General features: G+C 41.0%; 1 protein-coding gene across 2 annotated transcripts; it reads right to left on the bottom strand.

The window, feature by feature from the left end:
• Positions 1-1,194: 1,194 nt before the first annotated feature.
• MAPK1IP1L (mitogen-activated protein kinase 1 interacting protein 1 like) lies at positions 1,195-18,749 on the bottom strand. 2 transcript variants are annotated; one of them, XM_045396454.2, is made up of 4 exons: positions 18,593-18,749; positions 8,707-8,728; positions 7,089-7,796; positions 1,195-5,801 (listed from the first exon to the last, which is right to left on the bottom strand). In XM_045396454.2, the coding sequence occupies exons 2-4, from the start codon at positions 8,722-8,724 to the stop codon at positions 5,790-5,792; spliced, it is 738 nt and encodes a 245-aa protein (XP_045252389.1). In that variant the 5' UTR covers positions 8,725-8,728; positions 18,593-18,749; the 3' UTR covers positions 1,195-5,789. The 2 variants fall into 2 exon arrangements, with proteins under 2 accessions (XP_045252389.1, XP_045252388.1); XM_045396453.2 differs by lacking the exon at positions 1,195-5,801 and adding an exon at positions 6,446-6,561.
• Positions 18,750-19,527: the final 778 nt, after the last annotated feature.

The raw sequence follows: 19,527 nt of genomic DNA, 5'->3' as shown, positions 1-19,527 counted from the left end.
GGCCAGGGATGGTGGCTCAAGTCTGTAATCCCAACACTTTGGGAGGCTGAGGCAGGCAGATCACCTGAGGTCAGGAGTTTTGAGACCAGTCTGGCCTACATGGCAAAACCCCACCCCCAGTAAAAATACAAAAACTAGCTAGGACTGGTGGCGTGCACCTGTTAATTCCAACTACTCAGGAGGCTGAGGCACGACAATCTCTTGAACCCAGGAGGCAGAGGTTGCAGTGAGCTGAGATTGTACCACTGCACTCCAGCCTGGCTGACAGAGTGAGACTGTCAAAAACAAAAGCCACAGGAATAAGCTCTATGAGATGACCCAAATCCTCTTCTGGCACTAGAATTCTATTGCATGCCTTATTTAAAATAAGTGAGCTAATATTTAGAATTCTATTTCGCTTTAGAGATCGGTTGCAAAAGGATTGCTGCTAAGAGTATTAATACGGTGATAAAAAAAAAAAAAAAAAAAGGACTTGCCTGGGTCAGGTAACCCACAATAACATGTTTGTCAGAGCCATGTCATCTCACAACAGGAAAAAAAGAAACTGGCTCTGCTCCAGAATGGTCTTATTATATCACCATCCATTTCATAACTCCACTTTAGGTGAATACTTTCATGGGATATTGAATAACACATCAAAAACAATTTAAAATTTTACAGCTGCATTTTGTCCGATTATAAGGCAAAAAGCAGAAACTCCTTCCAAAAGTAGTACTGCAAAGTATTCATTCATTCACTGCCCTACTGAAATTGGGAGTTCCAAGGAATGCCAGCAAAACCTCCTGTGGGAAAATGGTGAACTCCACCAGGTTTAATAATGTGACCCTCACTAAATGCGTAGCAGTTAATGATAAAAGTACAACTATCTTTCATAACAGAAAGTGGGGGAGTGAGGGGAGTAGGGACGGGGAGAGAAAGTTCCCTGACTTCATATTATCGCATATACAGATAATCTGGTTACAAAGAGTAGCCTAGCCTTGAAAGAAGAGAAAATCACAACGGACACCATGTTGCTGAGAGGGTTTGCGGAGGAAGGGTGGTTTCCAGACATCCTTAGTGAATGCAGGTCACATGCAAAGAGGTATCTCAGGCCCTTTTTTCTTCCTTTTTGACAACAAATTTGCAGTTAATCAGGCTCTGGACTTGCTCAGAGAAGCCCAGAATTGGGCCTAAAGAATAAAATAACATGAAATATCTGTGAAACCATGAAAATACATTTTTTAAAAAAAGTTTCCAGGTATAATACACAAAAGCAAACAAGTTTATCTTAAAAAATATCAAGTATCACATCCATAGCCTATTCCTAATTATAATTACTTCTTAAAGCAACATTTGTCTTTGTTTACAAATACAGCAGCAGGTGATAAAACCTAGTATCTCAAACTGATTGCTTACAATTTATAATACAAACAAATGTATATGTCTCAAATCACATTTTAGGCAGTTTAACTTAAAATGCATAGACAATTACATACATTAAAGTTGTCATTACTGTCAGTGAAAAATCACAATTTCAAGAAAATTACAAAAAACTTTCATAGAGCACACAGAAGTTTACTTAATGGCAACAAGTCAGTATCTGCTAATCAGTGACAGGCAGTTCAAGTGCCTTTATCCAGGGGTAAAGTGAAGAGGCAAACTATCCTGTTACTTTGCACACTTGAATTGTTGCGCTGATCAACACTACAATCTTGAAAAACATTAAATTCTTAAAAAAAAAAAAGGTATGCCACATGTCGCCCTTTAAAATGCCCAAAGGCTGGTTACAGTTTCCACCAGTAGCAATCAACGTTTATCTAGGTAAAATTAACAATGAATGGGTGTGCTAACGAATTCTGTAATGTTACTTATAGACTATAAGCCTCTCAAGGACAGGGATTCCCTTATAGCTGGCAAAAAACCTGGATCAAGGATAACATTGTCTACTGAATAAATGACTCAGATATTTTCGATAGCCAGAAGCTTGCCTGGCATTTACAAAATATTATTTTACTGGCAGTTTTTGTTTTACTTGGCAGAATTCTGAAAATAAAGTGTTTGTCTTCAATACTAAATACTGCTTTATTAAAATCAAAGTCTTCCCTGAACGCCACCTACAACTTTCTACGCACAGTACAATATATCAGTGTGATTTATCTGAATTTAGGCTTATGCTTTTCAAAAACTTGAAGGTCTGTGCTTAAGTTTTATTTCCAGGCTTTCTAACCCTGGCATTTGATAAAGGGTTCTATCATTCAGGGTGAGAAAATTGAGACATTGGCACTTATTGTTTAGAGGTGTAGGCAATTGACTGATACTCAAACTAGGCAGTCTTAACAAAAACTCGAGTAGAGCTTTTGTCATCTACACAAAGTTTCAAAAGCTGTGCATTTGAGTACCATAGGTGGCACTAATTATTTGTGAGGTAATAGATCATGGGCAAATTGATTGGTTTTTTAGAAAATATCCCAATAGTCCATTGTGGTGGTGGGACTAAGGCAAAATACATACTTTTCTTCTCTGCCCTATTACTATTCTCTACTGAAGATAACCAACAGTAAAATGGACAAAGCAGTCAGTCCTTGGGTAATTAAAAAATGTACTGTCTATTTCTGAATAATCAATATATTACTTTATACAAAATAGGGCTGAGTCAGAGCTGTAAATGGTGTCTTCAAAAGCATGAAAAGATGAGAAGGCGGCAGGATGGGACAGACAAGCCAAGGTATTTGAAGTGCTCCACTTGCTTCTTGAGAACTGGGTGTGAATGAGGACCTAAGGTCTATGTTTTAATTTTTGTCTTTTTGGTTTCAACATTTCAAAACTTAAGATTCCAACTCCAGAAACAGTATTCCTGAACATATCTCAACTACTTCCATTAGATTTATTTGAAAATTCTTCCTCCGAAGCTCAAATGTCAGCATATTCTATAATCTGTATTCCTTGCCTAAGACCAAATATACTTGCTAACAAGCAGTCTTTTCCATAAACCAATTTCAGCCTAACATGTCTTGTTTTGAAAGCAACATTATTCCATTTTAAAAAGGAAAAAAAGGTCGCGTGGTGGCTCATGCCTGTAATCTCAGCACTTTGGGAGGCCGAGGCAGGTGGATCACAGGGTCAGGAGTTTCAGACCAGCCTGGCCAACATGGTGAAACCCCCATCTCTACTAAAAATACAAAAATGGGCATGGTGGCAGGCGCCTGTAATCCCAGCTACCTGGGAGGCTGAGGCAGGAGAATCGTTTGAACCCGGGAGGCAGAGGTTGCAGCGAGCCGAGATCATGCCATTGCACTCCAGCCTGGGTGACAGGGCAAGACTCTCTCAAAAAAAAAAAAAAAAAAAAAAGCAAAAAGGAGAAAAGCCTTTCTCGATGCTGTTCCCCATTTCTCCACTAAAACTCCTGCTTTTCTTAACTCCACACTGAACCAACCTGAAATACTTTTTGGCTCAGAATGCCAACAAGAATCGAAGAAAAGATGCTTTACAAAAGTAACAAATATAAAAGCAAATTCTATTATCCCTTTTATCTCCATTCTTATATTAAAAAAAAAAAACTCCCCAAAATACCACTTGTAAAGTCCTTGAAAACAAAGGGAGTACAATGGCAGTATGATTTAGGGCACACTGGGCAGTATCGGTCACTAGCAAAATTATTATATTTATTGGGAGTAGTAATCCCAAATTGTGTTCATGGCCCTTCGAATCCTTTAGCAACGGATTTTCTCCCAAAATCAATGGACTTCATAATTATAGATTCCCAAACCTGCTATCTCTTCTTCCTAGTCAAATTGTATTTGCTCTAGTGTTAAACTAAATACTGCTATTTGTCAGTTTATCCCAATGTAGGCCAGCCAAAATAACTGTAAGGAGAGACATCTTTGCAGTCATCTCACTTTTCACATTACTTTATCCCTCCATGGTTAACTGACATTTTGATATTGATAATTCAAGCCAAGGCTACCTGCCTTGTAGATTGGGGGCTACTTTGACAACAGAGTCCAATAGTATTGTAGATAGCTAACACCTGTCCTTGCAGAGAAGTGAAACAAAAAGCTAACAACATTCCGCAGTCCGAAAATATCTTAACAAATTAGTTTCTACTTTCTCATTTCTAAAAGCTTTCATTTATCATCTAGTTAACATAAGGGAGGATTAAACACTGAATGTTCCTCTGAAAGGTAACCATTTTGCTTTCTTAAAAGGAGGTAGCTATCAAACCAAAAAACTGGCAGCATTTGGCATTCTTGACATTTTAATTAGAGCAGAAATAAACCACTAAATATTTTATTTCTAAGCAAAACAGAGCTCCAGCATAAATCCTGTTTGTCTGAGAAATTCACAATACATTTTAGAAATCCAATGGATACATTCAAAATGTTATCTAATAAATAACAAGGTCAGGTCTACCCTAAATCTAAGAATCTGGTTTAAACATAAGGTGCCAAAAAACTACTAGGACTTTTTTGGTGGTTATAAACAGTAATATTTAAGCAACACAGTCACACTGCTTTAAACTTAGTTGCAGAGATCTACAATTTATTATTATTTTCAGTGTTAGAGCTAGAGGGTAAATTTTTCAAAGATGGCACTCAACTCCACTTATTTACCTGTCAACAAATACAGAACTGAACTGTTAGCCATAAGCACTTTACAAATAGACTCAGGAAACTATGCAGTAGACAATGACATAGCTTAACCAGACTCTGAAAAACAGATACATATTTTGATTCACACTTGTACAAAGAGAACAGTCATGTCTGCATGACTTAAGGTTCTCTAAACACAACTGTTTTATGTTTTAGACCCCTAGAGTGTGCCAGTTTACCACATCAGGGAGGAATCAAGGGATGTGCTCCTTCTAAAGAACCAAGGGCAAGTGGGGGGATGGCTACAGGGAAAGCTCTGGGCAGAAGAGCTGCCTCAGGTTTTTGAGGGAATGAAAATTACCTGTTGCAATTAAGCAATGCCTAGGGTTTATCTAGTTTGAGGTTCAAAACAAAGGAGAGAATTATTTCCTTCCTCAAGCTCTTCACAAAGCAATATGCACATCTCATAATCAAATCTCAAGTAGTACAAAGAGATAATCAATTATCTAAAAATTTAATTTACATACATGTTGTCCTGGATTAAAAACAAAAAAGTTAGTTTCCATAAATAGCAGACTTTAGTGCTGTATGACCCAATGACTAAAAATAAAACCAGGAAGTTTTTACTGAAAGCTCAAGGATAAAAATGAACACTGGCTGGCTATTGAACTCCACATCTGACAATAATTACTGACAGTTTAAAAATGTATATCCAAAATATAACCTCAAGAGGAACAGGTTTATTTGTCCGACAGAGTAGCTCAAAATGCTGAGGCATTATTTGTTTGGATTATGACGGGTTATTCTCAAAGTTTATTTATTTAGAAGGGGAAAGTGATTATAGAAAAATACTTGAAATAATTTACCAATGAAGTTGCAGATTCTAACAATAATCCACATCTTAGATTTTTAAGTGTGTAGTTTCATAATTTAAACAAATTCTGTCAAAGAGCTATTCAATATACTTTATCACTTTAACTTTCCATGAAAACCAAATAAAAATCACATCTGAATGATTTACTTCTATGCTTTTATCTGATTGTATACATATGATGTACTACACATCCAAGTACAAGAGGCAGTTATCTTCTCTGAGAGGTGCAAGAGTTGTTCTTTCATGAATGCCCTCTAATAGTGAAACCAGCAATTTTTATATATGCATTCATGTGCATATATATGTACTTCAAAAAGCAAAGCGTCATCTCTTCGTCCATTGTTAACTTAATGGTAAGACTGCAATAGAAAAAAGAAAAAGTCAACTTCTAGATTTTGCAAATGGAGTTTATTAACTCCTTACTGTGGCTTAAAGTAAATTTATTGCTTAATAAATCCAAACAGCAAGTCACATCACTTACTCTGGCGTACACTTTGCAAAACAAATATTTTTAGATAATATATATAGCAAGAAATTACACTAATGCAAGGAGGAAGTTTTGGGGGTACTTTAAAGATTTCTTTTCCTTTATAGCTGGAGTGGATGTTTGACTAATCTAATCAGAGATCTGACTAGTTATTTGTGTATTAAGAGTTAACAGATTTTTTTTTTCTGGTCGTGCACGGTGGGCTCAGTAATCCCAGCACTTTGGGAGGCTGAAGCGGGCGGATCACTTGAGGTCAGGAGTTCAAGACCAGCCTGGCCAACATGGTGAAACTCCATCTCTACTAAAAATTAAAAAATGAGCCAGTGTGGTGGCGCACGCCTGTAATCCCAGCTACTCAAGAGAACTGCTTGAACCTGGGAGGTAGATATTGCAGCGAACCAAGAGACCGCACCACTGCACTGCTGCCTGGATGACAGAGCAAGACTGTCTCAAAAACAAACAAACAAACAAAAAAAAACAAACCAGTTAACAGACTTTTTTTTCCTAAGGAAAATCTTCTGCGTTTGGATACTCGCTTGGCTTACCTCACAGGGGAAATGGGGTACTTTTCCATTCGGTTATATGACCAAGGCAGGCTCCTCAACTAAGATGTTAACCCCACTCTGGCTTGTCTGACAGTAAAGCATAAAGCATTACATGTAACTGACAATAAAGAATAGGGGTACAATCCCGAGCTCGAGAATTGCTTGAAAGATGGGCAACATTACCTACTCACTGGCTTGGATTCTCTAAAAATCTACCTCTATCAAGCTAGACAGGTAGAGACTGCTTTTACTGAACTATACTTTGGTGTGATGCTATGAAACGATACTGAGAAATAATAATAATAAAACAAAAAGCCCAGTGAATCTCAGAGTTTAACTAAAGGATGCTATTGAGGGACACTGCTTACTACATTACAAAGTCTTTGGGGATCTTTGGAAAATTTTTCTTTTTAGCACAAGGGATACTTAAAATACTGCTTTCATCCTTTTAAATGCTTTACCTGAAGGTTTGAAATTTACTCATTTAATATACACACACTCTCTTTTAAAAACTTAAAAGCCTTCTTAATCTTCCATCCAAAACTGGGGAGAAACAATCTTTCAGTTGTGCTATGTACAATTAGTACACTTTAAATAACAAATTGAACACTCACATGGGGGCCACCAGGCATCGGTGGAGCACCAGAAGGTCCTGAAGGCACTTGGAAAGGATTACTGGGAGTAGGATAGAGTCCTGGTGTGGGATACGATCCTGTAGGGGCAGGATATGGTGCTGGTGGTCCCCAGGCTCCTGGTGGAACGGTGCCCCATGGAACAGGTGGTGCTGCCCCAGGGGCTTGGGGAGGAGGAGGAGCGGGATATGGCCCTGGAGATGGATATGGCATATTAGGGGTAGGATACTGCCCTCCCATTCCTGGCGCCCAAGGTCCAGAAGACATGGATCCCCATGGACCTAAAGGACCAGCTGCAGCTGGATCTGTGGGTGCACCATATGGTCTGGGTAGCTCTGGAAAGGGCATATTTGGTGTAGGATATGGCCCTGTGGGGCCAGGGCCTGGCACTGTTGGGGCTGGGTAAGGACCACCAGGTGGGGGACATGATGGTCCAGAAGGAGGAAAGGGTGCTGGGGGTCCTGGAGGTGGTCCGGTGGGAGGCACGGAGGGATACATTCCTGTTGGTGCTGGTCCAAAAGGCACAGTGGAGGGCGTTGCACTTGGTGGGAGTCCAGATGGCACCGAAGGTGGAGCACTCGGATTATTCCAAGGGCTGGAGCCTGGCCAGCCTTGAGGAGGTTGGCCAGGTTTTGTATTGCTCACAGCAGAGGTTTTGGCAGGGGAGTGTTCAGGTAGTGCATCTGCCAACTGGAACACAAAACAGATAACATCTTATCTATCTTATCAAGAGAAAAGTTATACCAAACACCATTATAAACCCACAAAGAACAGTAACCTACAGGGCCAGGAATTATAAACCTCAAGAACATCTTCAAAAGCTAAGCTAGTCATTTAAAACATACTCGATTTAACATAAAACTTGAGGTGTTACTTTGAATATCAACTTTACAGTGCAAGTTCTTCAGAGAAGCTCGTTTTCTAAATACAACTAATCATATTGTGCTTCATTTCTCTGCTGTATTAATATAACAAAGTACAGTAATTAAGAAGATAGAACTAACAGTCAAGGTATGGATTTGAATCCTGGCTTAACCTCAAAGGAGCTACATACTCTGAGATAGAGCTTCTTCAGTTTCAAAAACTATTTTAGGGTTAATTTGAGGCTTAAATATGATAGTTCATGTAGTACACTTAACACAGTGCCTGGTATATAATAATTTCCAATAAATGTTGGCTACTAATACTATCAGGGTAAAAGAGAATAGAAGTAACATCTTAAATTTTCATTTAAGGATTCATAAAGAAATATAGGAAACATTTCCAAACATGCTATTATCTCCATGTTTGGCAAATCACCTATCAAAATCCCTCTCCTACCCCCAAAGCCAAGAATCACAAAAAGCATCTCTTTTATTTATTTATAAACAGAGTCTCACTCTATCGCCCAGGCAGTAGTGCAATGGCACGATCATGGCTCACTGCAGCCTGGAAATCGTGGGGTCAAGGGATCCTCCCAAGTAGCTAGGACTACAGGTGCACACCATCGCGCCTGGTTAAAGCATCTCTTTTAAGTGAAAAGATTTACAAAGGCCAGTTAGGACCACGTTGTTTTTCTTAAGAGATGAAAAACTTATCACAGATAAACTCATCAACTTACCGAAAATTCATCAGACATTTTCCTAAAAGAAGAAAAGAAATGAAGGAAGAAAAAGTTCAAAATCAGTGTTCACCATTTCTTAAATATTCCTTAAGGAACTTTCTATGCATACATTATTATTACTTAAACAGAATCTTAATCATTTATGTAATGTGTTTTTCTTTACATAGGAAAGTTTTCCATAATAGTTCATACAGCTCTATCAACTTCATCCCTCTTAATGGCTGCACATCATACAAAAATGATTTGCAATTTAATTTACCTTCTTTTTGTAGCAGTATAAATTGTTTTAGGTATGACACAGTGAACATCTCTGAACACATCTTTGTGAGAATCTATCACTGGGAAAAAGCACTGGACATGGAATTTAGAGTCAACAAATAAATTTATCTAAAATCCATTTGAAAAGTCCATGCCAATTTAGTCACTCATTTCTCTAACTCCTCTTTTACCATTGGATATTACTAAATTTATTGTTTATAATGACAATAGGTATTAAAAAGTAGCATCTTATTTTAACTTACACTTCCTTGTCTTTTTTTTTGGAGACAGGGTCTCATTCTGTCACCCCCGCTGGAGTGCAGTGGCGAGATCACAGCTCACTGCAACCTTGACCTCCTGGGCTCAAGTCATCTTCTTGCCTCAGTCTCCCTAACAGCTGGTACTACAGGTGTGTGCCATCATACCCAGCAAATTTCTTAAAATTAAAAATTTTTTTTTGTAGAGACAGGTGTCTCACTATGTTGCCCAGACCTGGTCTCAAACTCTTGGGCTCAAGGAACCCTCCTGCCTCAGCCTCCCAAAGTATTGGGATTACAGGCATGAGCCACTGTGTGTACCCCCAAATTTAAATTTGTTCATGTACTGCAGTACTTTTACCAATTTTTAAATTGAAGTATAATTAGCACTCAACAAAATGCAGAGATCTTACGTGTTCAGATTAACAAGCTCTGATAATTGTATACGCCCCTGTAACCACCCCAAGATACAGAACATTTCTCACTCCAGAAAGTTTACTCATGCTCTTTTCCAATCAACTGCCATGCCACATGGCAGTCAATTTTTGACTTAATTTTGCTGGTTCTTTGACTTTATATAAATAAAAGACTGTATGTACTCTTTGCCTTTGATCATTTTACTACTCAGTAGCACATCTTTTCCTCTCACTGTTTTGTAAGATACTAAGGAGACTAGCTCTCATATATGAGATTAACATTTTTTGGCTGGGTACAGTGGCTCATGCCTGTAATCCCAGCACTTTGGGAGGCCAAGGCGTGGATCACGAGCTCAGGAGATGGAGACTATCCTGGCTAACACGGTGAAACCTCGCCTCTACTAAAAATACAAAAAAAAATTAGCTGGGTATGGTGGCAGGCGCCTGTAGTCCCAGCTACTCGGGAGGCTGAGGCAGGAGAACGGCATGAACCCGGGAGGCGGAGCTTGCAGTGAGCCAAGATTGCACCACTGCACTCCAGCCTGGGAGACAGAGCCAGACTTCTGTCTTCAAAAAAAAAAAAAAAAAATTTTCTCCCAAATTCATTTTATCTGTAGATCTCTTAAATGGCATATTCTGGTAATACAAAACTTTTAAATTTCATGTCATCAAATCTATCAATCTCTTCCTATATGTGGCTTCTGGATTTTATGATATATTTACAAAGGCCTTTCCCACTCTGCCTTGCTTTCATATAGTATTTTCATGGTTAACTTGTTTAAAATCTTTGAATTCTTCCAAACAATAATTATCAACTATCTATCTTTTCTCAACTAATTGGACAAGCTACCTTTACTACACTCTACTGCTGCCATTTATAACTAGCATTTATCCAATATTTACCATGGAACATGGTACATGGTGGTGCACTGTGTACCATCTCACTTGGTAGCTCCAGAACCTTATGATACAAATTTTATTTTCACCCCCAAACAGCTGGAGAAGAGGAAGCTTGGCAAGTTAACTTGTTTAAGGTCCCAGAGCTAATGACAAGGAGAGAAGCAGTTCAAACCCAGTATGACTCCAGAGCTTAGGCCCTTAACAAGCAGGCTACACAGCCTCCTTCATTTCCAACTGATATTGTGGACTTTCTTCTTTTCTTTTTGAGACAGAGTCTTGCTTTGTTCCCTGGCCAGAGCATCATAAGCTCATTGCAGACTCTACCTTCTGGGCTCAATCGATCCTGCCCAGCTAGTGTTTTGTAGAGACAGGCTTTCACCATGTTGCCAGGCTGGTCTTGAACTCCAGAGCTCAAGTGATCTGCCTGCCTTGGACTCCCAAAGTGTTGGGATTACAGGCGTGAGCCACTGCGCCAGGCTGACTTTATTCTTTTCTACTGGTCTGCAACTGTACCATCCCATTTTAATTACAAAAGCTTTATAATATATTTTAAATAAACATTAATGTGAGTCACCCTACTGTCTTCCCCCCCCCCCCCCCGATTTTCCTACCTATTTTTTCCATTTCGTTAAAAAAAAATCTGTTAGCATTCTGGTTGGAAATGTATTAAATTTACAGATGAATCTGGGGAACATCTACTTAAAATGTCGAATCATCTCATTCAAGAACAAGGTATAGTAGTCCCTCAGTACCTGAGGGAGATTGGTTCTAGGACCCCCGCAGATACTCAAATCCCAGGATGCTCAAGTACCTGATATAAAATGGTGTGGTATTTGCATATAACCCATGCACATCCTCCTGTATAAATCATCTCTATATTATTTATAACACTTAAAAGTGTGAGTACTATATTATATTAACTTATATTTTTTATTGTGTTTCCCCCAAGTATTTTTTCTTTTTTTTTTGAGACAGGGTCTCACTCTGTTGCTCAGGTTGGAGTGCAACAGCATGATCTCAGCTCACTGCAACCTCCATCTCCTTGGTTCAAGAGATTCTCCTGCCTCAGCCTCCTGAGTAACTGAGATTATAGGCAAGCGCCACCATACCCGGTTAATTTTTCTTATGTTTAAGAGATAGCGTTTCACCACGTTGGCCAGGTTACTCTTCAACTCCTGGCCTCAAGTGATCTGCCCACCTCGGCCTCCCAAAGTGCTCGGATTACAGGCGAGAACCACCTCACCCGGCTCCCTGAATATTTTCTACCCGCAAATGCAGACACAGAGGACTGTTTAGTTCCCGTCCTTTTCATGTAGATCATTTTCTTGATCAGATCTCGTATATACATTTCTTTTAAGGGATTTCTGTTAAACTTTTTCCTGTGGTTGCAAATAGGCTCTTTTCTTCCACTGTACTTTCTAATTGATCGTTCAAATATGGGACAGCTTTTTAAATTTTAGTCTACAGCAGGTCCTCAAAAGACGTTTCATTCAACTTTGTTTTGTTATAATGTTGATGAGGAGAAGAAAAAAAAAGTCTCAGCTGAGGTCACTGTCTGTGTGAAGCTAGCTCATTCTCCCATCTTTATGGGTCTTCTCCAAGTACTCCAATTGCCTCCCATATCCCAAAGATGCACATGAATGGATGTGTCTACACGGCCCAGTCTCCATGGGTGGGGGTGTGGGCGAGAGCACCCTGCGCTGGGATGGCATCCAGTTCAGGGCTGGTTCCCATCTTGGGCTCTGAATTGCCAGGAAAGTCTCCAGCCATTGAGACCCTGAACTGGAATAGGGAGGCAAATAATTATCTTTTTATTAATCTTTCTCAAATGTATACACAGCTCACATTCATTTCAATTTTTTTTTTGAGACAGGGTCTTGCTCTGTCACCCAAGCCTGGAGTGCAGTGGTGTGATTACAGTTCACTGCAACCTCGACCTCCCACGCTCAAGTGATCCTCCCACCTTAGCCTTTGAATAGCTGGGACCACAGGCATGCACCACCACAACCAGCTAATTTTAAAAATTTTTAGCAGAAATCTTTTTTTTTTTTTTTGAGATGGAGTCTCGCTCTGTCGCCAGGCTGGAGCGCAGTGGTGTGATCTCGGCTCACTGCAACCTCTGCCTCCTCGGTTCAGGCGATTCTCGTGCCTCAGCCTCCTGAGTAGCTGGAACTACAGGTGCGTGCCACTACGCCCAGCTAATTTTTGTACTTTTAGTAGAGACGGGGTTTCACCATGTTGACCAGGATGGTCTCAATCTCTTGACCTTGTGATCCGCCCACCTTGGCCTCCCAAAGTGCTGGGATTACAGGTGTGAGCCACTGTGCCCAGTCCATTTAAATGTTTAACACTAGAAGTGTTTTGGGTTTTATTTAAAAGTTTAGTGATGTTTTTATGACCAGAAATATGCCATAGGAATTTAACTCTTCTTTATATTAATTAACCTAGGGTAGGAAGCAACATTACTGAATTATTCTTCAAAGTTTCTCACTTGATTCTCTGGGATTTCCAGATTTAAAAAAATATGCCATTTGCAAAAAATAATTTTCCTTCTCTAATAATTATGCATATTTTCTCTTTTGCACCTGCTAGGACTTAAATAATGAAATGTTAAGTAGTGATAGCGGGCACAGCAGTCTTGTTCCAACTCTCCTGGGACTGCTTCTAATGTTTAAGTATGATTCCCATTTTTAGTTTGAGATTTTAAAAAATTACATTAAGTTTTTAATTTATGCCTATGCTATTATTTATTTATTCCTATTTTGTTAGTTAATAAAGAAAGCAAGAAGACACTAAATTCCCTCAAAAGACTTTTCAGTCTCTAATGAATGGATCTCATGGTTTTTCTCCTTTGACCTATCAATTCAGTATTAATATAGAGTCACCTTTGTATTCTTATATTCCTAGCATCTTACTATTTTTTTTTCTAGACAGAGTTTCGTTCTTGTTGCCCAGGCTGGAGTGCAATGGTGCGATCTTGGCTCCCCGCAACCTCTGCCTCCTGGGTCCAAGTGATTCTCCTGCCTCAGCCTCCCGAGTAGCTGGGATTACAGGCATGCGCCACCATGCCCGGCTGATTTTTTGTATTTTTTGTAGAGACAGGGTTTTCCCATGTTGGTCAAGCTGATCTTGAACCCCTGACCTCAGGTGATCTGCCCGCCTCGGCCTCCCAAAGTGTTGGGATTATAGGTGTGAGCCACTGCACCTGGCCCCTTAGCATCTTATTTCTAATTATGATTTGGTTATCATGAGGAATGAAAGGACAAGAACATGAAGGACAAGAACCCAAGCCTATCCCAACTGCTATATCCTTTTTATTCAGAATATCAAAAAACACATACAACCCATTTCCATGTTAAGGTTTAACATCAATCATATCACACAATAAAATTTTTACGACTAACAGTGTAGAAAATATATGGTAAGTTGTAAGACTAACATGCTTTTTAAACAGGATTAGCCTTTCTGAAATAGAAAATGATTCTTTATCAAAGTTCATATTAATTCTGGAGTTGAGAATCAAAGTGAACCAAATGGTCTTGACTGTTCAGGTTTTCAGAATTACACAGTTACCTAGTCACAGAATTACATAAATTATTCTACAAGTTAATAATATTCAACTGATTCACAATACTACTTCAAAATTTTAAAGTTCAAAATCCAAGTTTGGAAGATAGGGGAGGTGCTAGAATCTCGTGATTAAAAAACAAAGCCCTAAGCATAGGAATTAATAACAAGTTCTGTTCTATGGCACTGTCTTAGTAAAGTAACCAGTTCTCCATTACTAGAATAATCAGCGTTCATGTTAGGGTAATCCCCCCTCATCCATGGTTTTAGTTACCTGAGGTCCGAACGTATTAAATGGAAAATTCCAGAAATAAACAATTAAGTTTTGTTTTTGGGATGGAGTCTCGTTCTGCCATCCAGGCTAAAGTGCAGTGATGTGATCTCGACTCACTGCAACCTCAGTCTCCCAGGTTTAAGTGATTCTCCTACCTGAGTCTCCCGAGTAGCTGGGATTACAGGCACATGACACCACGCCCAGCTAATTTTTAATTTTTGGTAGAGATGGGGTTTCATTATGTTGGCCAGATGGTCTTGAACTCCTGGCTTCAAGTAATCCGCCTGCCTCGGTCTCCCAAAGTGCTGGGATTACAGGCACGAACCACTGCACCTGGCCAATTCTTAAGTAAATGGGGCAAGAGCATGTTCTGAGTAGCAAAATGAAAGTCTGCACCCTCCTGCCTAGGACATGAATCATCCCTTTGTCCAGTGTATCCATGCTGTATACGCTATCAGCCCATCTTGGTTATTAGATATAAAAAACATGGTACACTTAGGCTTCCGCAGTGTATAGACTTCAGTTTCAGGGATTCATTGGGGAGTCTTGCAATGTGTCCCCCTAGGATAAGGGGGAACAACTGTAATTGGAAGCATTCCAATTTGCTCTTTGGAGAATACTTTCATTAGAAAAGGTGAAAAACAGAGTTGGACATGAACGTTTCAGTATGAGGAAAGTTGCAGAACGTAAAAAGTTTAGGTTTTCTAAAAAGCTATTCTAAGCCGCGCTTAGTCGTGTGCACCTGTAATCCCAGCTTCTCAGGAGGCTGAGGTGGGAAGACCGCTTGAGGCCAGTAGTTAAAGACCAGCCTGGGCAATATAGTGAGACTCTGTCTCAAAAAGAAAAATAAATAAAAATATAAAGCTATTCCAAAATATCTGATTCACTGCTGATTATTAAGATGAGGCCAATGTAACCTTGAACTCATAAAAAAAATGTATACTTAAGAAAGGCTTTCATTTTTTTTTCCTTTTTGGAATAATCTAAAGCGATTATTTCCAAAACTTTGTTACCATTTTATAGCATCGTCCGATCCACCCATCGTCTGAAAAATAATAATTTTTATTCTCTGAGCAGCAAGAATAGTAATTTTAAAACAGTACAAAATTTCTTTTGACATACACTAGAAAAGTAAAACATAACATTTTGGAAACTCTCATGGCTGTTAGGGTAAAAATGACAATTCAATCATGGGTCAGGGAGGAGGGTGGTTAAGAGAGTTGAACTCCATGAATTACTAGTGGAGTTCATGGATATTTCACAGAGCCTTCAAATTGTGACGGAGTAATAAACAGTATGGGACTACACAGTGATGAAACCCAGACATCAATCCTTTTTGACGGTATCTTTTGACAAAAATAAACTTCTCAATGAGACCATTTTCCATCTGTAGAAGTTATAGCTCCTACCCACTGCACAGAAAATAGTAACACACTTAATCTATAAAGTGCTATATACATGTTAGATATTTATTAGGCAAAATTAAATAAAATCAAAATTTTGGGGTTGATTTGTTTAGTATGCAGGGGATGATATGTATCATACTGAAAATATAAATTAATGGCTGGGCACAGTGTCTCAAGCCTGTAATCCCGGCACTTTGGGAGGCCCAGGGGGGTGGATCACGTGAGATCAGGAGTTCAAGACCAGCCTTGCCAACATGGTGAAACCCCATCTCAACCAAAAATACAAAAAATTAGCTGGGCACGGTGGCAGACACCTGTAATCCCAGCTACTTCGGTAGGCTGAGGCAGGAGAATCGCTTGAACCCAGGAGGCGGAACTTGCAGTGAGTGACTGTCTCCAAAAATAAAAAGTTATAAATTAGAATACATGCTAGTTTTCAGCATTGGCTCATTTATCTGATTATGTTCCATTTTTTACATTTGGGCAACTCAAAAACGGGGGTTTTGAAATGCTCAAAAATCTGAAACTTTTTGAGTGCCAACATGCCGCTCAAAGAAAATGCTCATTAGAGCATTCTGGATTTCGGATGCTCAACTGGTGTAATATAAAAAAAAAAATCCAAAATCTGAAACACTTCTGGTTCCAAGCATTTGGGATAAGGGATATGCAACCTGCAATATTTCTTGGCATTTAGTTATATATTTATTGGAACATATGTGCCAAACAATGTGTTGGGCTTTAGAGAAATTTTAGTATTACATGGAGATTCCTGAGATGTGCTGTCTTTTGCAGTCCATAAGGACCATAAAGAAAGAGCTGGGAGTAGAGGGCGGTGACATGGGTCCTAGGGAAAGAAGAGCAGTTGGTGTAAAAATTGGGAGAATCTGTGAGGAGGTATAAGCAGTTCAGATGGGTTAGAATATAGCAAGGGAAGGGGAAAGTCTTAGCAGAGAGACCTTAGACGAGGGTTTGAATTATTTCAGTAAGAGTCGGCTCATCTGAATGAACCTGAACTATAAAGAACAGGCCATACTGTTTGTAAAAAGCACGCAGTTAAAAACAAAAAACAAAAAACAACCAGACCAGTAATGCTGCGATGAACTAAATTGGACTCTGTCCAATCAAGTGCCTAAAATAGTGCTTGGGTGGAAAACAGGTACCAAATTCTCTTTCCCTTGTATGTGGACATCTAGCTTATAGGTAAAAGAGTAAACGCTAAAGTATGACCATCCAGCTACAACTGCAGCTCTTCACTGGTTGGACTGGCCAGAGTTGACAAGTCCAATTCTCCAAACTCGAGGCAAAGGGAGATCAGAATCGTATGCACATCATAGATTTGCTCTAAGACTTATATAATAAACAAATCTCTTAGTCACTGCCTGGAATATAGCAAAACCTCAACAAATATTAGCTTTTACGATGCCTACTTTTAGGTCCATAAATCTTTATCTGCCCTTCTCAATCCAGAGACTTCCGAAAAAATAAACTTTCCCAAGTTTGGCACAAATCTTACATGGTGGCAAAATGTGACCTGAAGCTATTTATAGTTTCTATTCGCCCCCACTTAGAATGAATGCTCACATCTATTGCTGCAAATATTAATGTTGGATGATGCGGTGCCCCATTCTGCTGGGGGTGTTATCTCTCGTCTAACATGTCGTCTTTCTAAAAAGATGAAGATAAAATCCAAGTATTTTTGAATTCAAAACACACTAGCTTCAAAAGTTTCAGCTAAGAGACTGGGGATGGATATTACCCATTCCTCCTGGAGAGAGGAAAAGAACATTCCAATATTTGCAATTCACTCCAAGTTTCTGAAGCAAACTCGCTTTGCATTGTGGGCTCAGAGATGCCAGCATGAAAAATTTCTATTCTTCCCTCAAAGAACACCAGTGAACAAAGAACTTACAAAATGTTTCTGAAGGCTACCTTTGCCTGTAATGAGGGTTCCTTTTCAAAACAGACCTTTACAACCCCCAGGTGTGTATTTCTCTAGCAGTAAAACTAAAAAAAAATTTTTCGGTCGAGCGAGTCCGGCTTCATGCTTTAACACTGCAATCTTTACCTATTAAAAGCTGTACTCTTGCTTTTCAAGGTAAAGAGGAAAACGGTCCCCCTATATATAAGCTATCGTAGGTATGCGCTCTTCAGTCCTAAAAAGGAGATCCCTAAATTCTGCCCTTCTCGTGGTTTGCCCTGGGTATTCATCTAACGTATCCGTGGGCAATTCCTCTAGTGAGTCATAACCAGAGCGTTGTCACACTGCGGATTAACAAGCGCCCGAGATTCCTGTAATAATCTTTTCAGGCTTTTCCCTTTTTATTAGAAATTAATGAATGGGTGCAATGGGGTGGGGGTAGAGGGGAAATCGGGGCCAAAAGGCGCGAGGCCGGCAGCCTTTTAGGGACGCACGAACAAAGGGAGTCCGGGATCAACCGGAGCGAACCGGCCTCCGAGCGGGTCGCGCCCGCCGGGAAAGGGTGGGGGAGGGGCCGGCCCGCGCCCGCCCCGCCCCGCAGCCAGGCCTGACGTCAGGCGCCCAGAAACCCGTCGGGCGCGACGTCAGCGGCCTCCTACACCTTCTCCCTGGGGGGCGATCCCCAGGCAGCCCGCAGCGTGGAGGAAGGCGACCGAGAGAAACGCTTAGCCCCGGTCCCAGGCAGGCGACCACGGCCCGAGCACTGGACGTGACTCGATGCACCTCAGTTACCGCGCCCGCTTCCCGCTTGGCCGCGCCCGCGGGCTCCGCAACCCCAGCCCCCCGATTCCCCTTCACGACTCCCACTAGTACCGAAGCAGCCTCACCCGGCAATATCCGAGACCGCAGTAGGGTCTAGAAGCGGCGATGGGTCCGAGGGACTGGGCCCTGAAGAAGCGGGCGCAGCCTGACTGACGGCAGGGAAAGCAGCGGCGGCAACAGCACCAGCAGCGCGCGGCTCCTCCTGGCGCCGGAACAGGAAGCGCCGAGCGCACCGCCTCCGCCCGCTCTCCCCCTCCCCTCAGGCCGCGCCGCGTGCGCCTCCCGCAGGCCCCTGGCGGTACTGCGGCCCGCCAGACGCAGGGGGATGGGCTCCACCTGGCGCCGGCCCCGGGCCGCTTTCCCCTGATGGGCGGGCTGAAAGCTCCCAGAGTTTCCGGAGTTCCGAGGACTCAGAGGAAACGCCAGTGGTCGCCGGTGTTCACGGCATACCGGCGGAAATTGCTAACTTGTCTTGAGTTGCTTGAGGGCTGATTCTGGATTCCCTTTGCTCAGCGGTTTTTACAGCTAGGCCTCGAAGGAGGCTGGGTATGGACGCGGTCTGATTTCTGCCTGACCGAACGATTCAGATCCTCGGGCCAAAAGTGGGGAGAGGGAAAAGATTAATACAGGAAAGAGAAAACCTTTGCAAATAGCTTAACAAATTGATATTTGCTGTCTTTGCTGAGTTTTCCTCATCAATGCCTCTTCTCCTATGTTCTTTTTTGTGGTTTTTGAGACGAGGCATCTGTCACCCAGACTGGAATGCAGTGGCGCGATCTCGGCTCACTGCAACCTCTGCCTGGTGGTCTCAAGCTATCCTCCCATCTTAGCCTCCTAGTAGCTGGGACTACAGGCGTGTGTCACCACACCCGCTGATTTTTGTGTTTTTAGTAGAGATGGGGTCTCACCTTGCTAGTCTCAAGCGATCCGCCCTCTTCGGCCTCCCAAAGTGCTGGTATTACAGGCGTGAGCCACCGCGCCCAGCCGCGATCTTCATTTC

Source organism: Macaca fascicularis, chromosome 7, assembly GCF_037993035.2.
Source record: "Macaca fascicularis isolate 582-1 chromosome 7, T2T-MFA8v1.1".
Lineage (NCBI taxonomy): Eukaryota > Metazoa > Chordata > Mammalia > Primates > Cercopithecidae > Macaca > Macaca fascicularis.
Note: the sequence above shows the minus strand (reverse complement) of the source record. Positions and strands in the feature narration are given on the sequence as shown.